Genomic DNA, 5360 nt, shown 5'->3' with positions numbered 1-5360 from the left:
GGCTGTCTGTCTGTCTATCTATCTATCTATTGTCTATCTATCTATCATCTATCTGTCTGTCTGTCTGTCTAGCTATCATCTATCTATCTGTCTGTCTGTCTGTCTGTCTATCTATCTATCTATTATCTATCTATCTATCATCTATTATATTTGGCAACGAAAAAAGAAATGCTATTCATTTTTAATTAAGGAATAGAATCACTGCTATCCTCTTTTCTAATCAAACAATTAGCCAGAAAAGGAGGTAAATGGTAGGAGAGAGAGAGAGAGAGAGAGAGAGAAAGAGAGGGTGCAAACCCCATTGTTTCAGCAGGGACTCATGCATCAAACTTCAATTTTCCGGGCGATTGAATTAGATATTCTCTCTCTCTCTCTCTCTCTCTCTCTCTCTCTCTCTCTCTCTCTCTCTCTCTCTCTCATGAAATACACTTAAGACTTTGGGATTAATTACCACGTTATGCTCTTTCGGATTGTAGTATTACTTATCTTTGCAACATTTGACAACACCTCAAAAAATAAGGAACTGAACCCCACCAGCTCGCGCGTCCCTGATATATTAGCACCCCCTATATCAATTTTCATTCTATGTTTGCCTGTGCACTAAGAGAGAGAATAGGAGATGGTCTGGACATGGTCTTCAAAGTCTAACATGGCGTTTTTAACCTCTATCATTTGTGAGCTAACCTTAATTGCGTTCCTTTTGTCTGTTCGCATGTGGATTAACGAATAACTTAAGCTTATTAAAAAAGCACAATAGTCTAAAAAAATGGGTGGAAAATGTAAATTACACTTATAACTTAGAATAAATGGTTGCTCCTTTTATTGCACCAAAGAGCCGCATGAGCAGACAGTGCTGGTGAGGTTTAAAGGGATGTGACTATGGCGTCTGCTCATGGTAATGGAGCGGTAATAAATAATCACATTGTCCGCATATCACTACTGCCACTTCATGCTGCCTAAGATTATCTATTCATGGTTTCGTTTCAGCTCTTATTTTTATTATACAGAATAAGATTTTGTTTATCTTAGAAAAAAAAATCACAATCAAGAACGATACAAAGAGTTTTCTTCATTCGCCTGTATATGTTCTACTTTATATCCACAGCGGTAAATTCTGAAAATTGGTCGCCCGCCAAAAATATATTAGGCTACTTAATACAATAGTAATGAGTAAGTCATACAAACAAATAATAAAATATTAGTATTAATAATAAGTAATAAGTCCAATGAATATAGACTACTGCCTACAATAGCTTTTCTAATTTTCTAATTGTTTTTTTTCAATGAAATTATTATTATTATTATTATTATTATTATTATTATTATTATCCTATTACTAATAATATATAAAACTAATAAAAATACAAATAATAATAATAAAATTAACAATAGTACTAACATATCGAAATAAACTCTAATACAGATACACTAGTAAATAAAAAAAATGCTATAAATATTTTCTTCTCACACACAAATGCCAGTCGTCATTAACGGTTTTAAAAAGAAAAGCGCACAAAAACCTAAAAATAAATAAATAAATTATATATATATATATATATATATATATATATATATATATATATATATATATATATATATATATATATATATATATATATATATATACACACACACACACACACACACACACACACACACACCACACAAAAAAAGAACTTCAGCAAAGAATAATAAAAAATAAAAAAGAAAATCCTAATTGCAAAAATAATCCGTGTAATTCATGTGTAGCCTACTGTTTTTATTTTATTTATTTATTTATTTATTTATTTTTAGCCAAAATGGTAACTTTATTATTTTAAACCAAACACTCAAACAAACAAAGGCAGAAGACAACCCCTTAACAAGACGAGTCAGTATCATTGTAATTCATATACTTGTTTAAAACAGCCGAGAGAAAGGAGAGATAATAGAGGGGACATTAATAGGCCCAGATGCCCTCGCCCCTGTGCGCATTATTGCCTTTGTGAAAACTGAACGAAACATTTTAAAAAGAAGGCCAGCTCAATCCATCAAATTGTCTGAAAATTGTGAGGAAAATTCAAAAACCATATGGCCTCCAAACGTTTGTGTCCTTTTTGTTCGGTGGGACACGCTTGTCTCCGTATTGAGAGCCGCGGGAGGCAGAGCATGCTTCATTGTAGCTTGTCACATCAGGGGAGACTGCTCATTTGTCCCCAGTTTTCACGCTGTACGCTAGAAATGACTGCCTCTCTTCGCGTTGCAAGGAAATAGCGTCTTTCAACCGCAGAGAAACTGGCCAAAAACCCTGCGTTTTGGGCATCCTTTATTCGCGCATTCATCAATCCAGATTTCTGTTTCTCACACATCCATTGTGGATATTGATAAACACATCGTGGGGACAGGAAAACATGTTATGGCATACAAAAATACAAAATATAAAGCGTAAAACTTTCGAATCAAAAAGACATTCATGGGATTTTAAAGAAGGTCTGTGCAGTTAAATAATAAAAAAATAAAAATAAATAAATAAATAAAAAGTAAATAAAAAAGCTAAATGGCAGTCAGAGGGGTAAGGGAGAGAGAGAGAAAAAACACCACTTCAGATAGAAATAATGCCATTAAAAAATAGATGTTTTGTTTATATTAACTAGGTTGCTTGCTCCGAAAATGATCAATAAAACTAACAGACTAAAGTCAAAAATTTTGAGAAATGTTTTTTTTTTTTTTATTTCCTTTTAAATACATTACACTTTGTACACTTGGTTTAAATGGTTTCCTGGTTTAAAAAGGCACTTACAGGCATACAAACCATAAGAAATATATTAAAATGTGACAGTCCAGATTTAATCAGAGAAGTTGATTTTTTAAATGTCTTTTTCTTGCGATAAATTTTGTAGGAAATGTTCTATAATACACTCTTTTATCAAACGATTTTTGTTATAGGCCAAAAGGTTTAGGGACACGCAGAGGTGATTCACGTTTTGGATGAGATATCTATACAAGATCTGCAGTCATTTTAACTAAAATAATTCGTGAAACAAAATAGAACATGCATTCAACTTATTTAGAAATGAATAAAAAAAGTTCTGTATGGGCAATCGTGCTTTAAGTGCGTGTATGCGTGTGTCTGTAGTGCGTGTATGTTTACATGACTGAAGTATTATCAAGGTACTTATTGCTCTTCAGCTATCTGTTTAAACGAATAGGCTAAATGATTACAATATTAGATAACTCCCACTGCATAAATAGATCTGAAGAAACTGTCCCATGCTTGTTATTATTTTTTTTCTTTTTATATTGATTTGTTTTGCTTTTAATACAAGTCATTTAATACATTTGGTGCATTAATGGCACTTTCAACTCAATGTTTTTTTTTTTTTTTTTTTCTGGAGGATCATCTCAGGAAAAAAGGTAAATAATACCGATGCTGTTCAAGAATAGTCAGTCATCGACATCAATTTCCTCGTCTTCATCTTCTGAACACTCTTTGCTTGTTGTGTGGTCTGTAAATGGTGATGATGGCGACATGTGCAGTTTGTTGGTGCCCTCGTGCTCCTTGTTAGATAGTGTTGAAGACTTGGCCATTGATTCTCCGAGAGTGCCATTGACGCATTTCTCTAGGTCTGCCAATTTGGCCATTTTTTCAAAAGGTACATTGCCTACTGCTTTGGCCGACTCCACGTCAGCTTTCATCTCTTCCAGATCTCTTTTGAGTTTGGCTCGACGGTTCTGGAACCAGGTGATGACTTGAGCATTCGTTAGCCCGAGCTGCTGGGCAATCTGATCCCGATCAGCAGGAGACAGATATTTCTGATAGAGAAATCTTTTCTCCAGTTCATAGATTTGGTGATTGGTAAAGGCTGTTCTCGACTTTCTCCGCTTTTTGGGGGTATTCCTCTGACCGAACAGTGTCATGCCGTCTCTTCCTAAACCAAATAAACGAAAACAGTGCAGTAACATTAAAATTCGTTGAAAAACAGTAGCCTACTTTGATGAGTGGTAACAACTATAGGCCTCATAACAACATTGTTATTAATATAACTATCGAGAATATTAGGCTGCTGTAATGTCTTAAACTTAAAACACCATTTTAAATAAAGAAAATAATGTTGTTGTTTGTTGTTTTTTTTAAATCAGTTTAGCTTCGAATTTCAAGTGGCAAAATCATACAAGCTTAAAATGACAAACTGAAATCTCTATAATTTAATTGCACGTGCATATATTTGACCAGTTTCACAGAGTTAATCTCACAATTCAGTGCTTTAAATGTAATCAGTATTTTTAAAATCATATTTAACCAAAAGCAAGCTTTAAAAATGTTACATATTAAGTGGGACTAGCTGGTGAAACGTGTTTTTGGATGACAGAGTTTACATGAACAGTGTCACCGAAAATTATATTACAACCTGCAAGCCTGAATACAATATTATGCACAAAATAGGCCTCTTGTTTACCTTCTGCCGCTTGCAGAACGCTGACTTCTAGTCCCTTGAAGGTTTTGCTAGCGAGTTCCTCCAGGGCGCACAGTGGAGATGTCTGTGTGAGCAGCGCACGGTTGGAGAGGTGATGGCCCGTGGACTGGTGCTTCTCGCTGGACGAAAGCAGGTGCGCAGTGCCGCAAATTGTGTAACTTCGTTTGACAGAAGGTTTGTTTAAAATATCCTCTATGCTGAAAGGAGTGAGGGGCTTGTTTGAGTTAGCAGGGGGAGGAAGCTGGTCCAACGGACTGCGCCTTCGATCCTCAACCGAGGCGCCTTTTGCGTCTTCTTTGGAGGTCATAATTTGTCTTTTTAAGCTTCTTTCGAAAATATGTTAGAGTCTTGATTTTTGTTTTTCCAAATTCGCACAATTCAGAATAGTTCAATTCATATAAACTATTAATAAAAAGGAAGAAAAATGACTGAGAAGATATCCCAAAATCCGAGGAATTAGATGCAGCCGATCAGCAGTTTGTTGTTGCTTTTGCCGCAGGGTTGGAGAACTTTAAGTCTTTTTAAAAATGCCACGTCTGCTGTCCTCAGTTACTGGATAACGGTTTAGCTTCAGTGAGAACCAGTCTGACAACCTCTGATGCTTCAGTGGAAACAGTCAGCCTCAAAAGCAGCCAGAATTGACTATTACTAACAAGTTATTCTTGATAGAAAGACAATCAATTACATCCAGTGGCACCTCTCTCTCTCTCTCTCTCTCTCTCTCTCTCTCTCTCTCTCTCTCTCTCTCTCTCTCTCTCTCTCTCTCTTTCTTTCTCTCTCCCTCTTGCTCTTTGACTATGTTGCAGTCCGATACAGACTTTAGCAGGAAAGGAGCCCCGTTAATTAGAGGGCATGGCCGGGAGGAGGAGCTCAGCCGGATTACAATACTTAACGCTCCCACTTTTT

General features: G+C 35.7%; 1 protein-coding gene across 1 annotated transcript; it reads right to left on the bottom strand.

The window, feature by feature from the left end:
- Nucleotides 1-2724: 2724 nt before the first annotated feature.
- On the bottom strand, nucleotides 2725-5131 carry LOC127412147 (transcription factor LBX1-like). The gene is made up of 2 exons (XM_051648277.1): nucleotides 4437-5131; nucleotides 2725-3908 (listed from the first exon to the last, which is right to left on the bottom strand). Exons 1-2 carry the CDS (start codon nucleotides 4759-4761, stop codon nucleotides 3424-3426), a joined length of 810 nt encoding a protein of 269 aa, XP_051504237.1. The 5' UTR covers nucleotides 4762-5131; the 3' UTR covers nucleotides 2725-3423.
- Between the last annotated feature and the right edge of the window lie 229 nt (nucleotides 5132-5360).

This window comes from Myxocyprinus asiaticus, chromosome 21, assembly GCF_019703515.2.
Source record: "Myxocyprinus asiaticus isolate MX2 ecotype Aquarium Trade chromosome 21, UBuf_Myxa_2, whole genome shotgun sequence".
Taxonomy (NCBI): domain Eukaryota; kingdom Metazoa; phylum Chordata; class Actinopteri; order Cypriniformes; family Catostomidae; genus Myxocyprinus; species Myxocyprinus asiaticus.
Note: the sequence above shows the minus strand (reverse complement) of the source record. Positions and strands in the feature narration are given on the sequence as shown.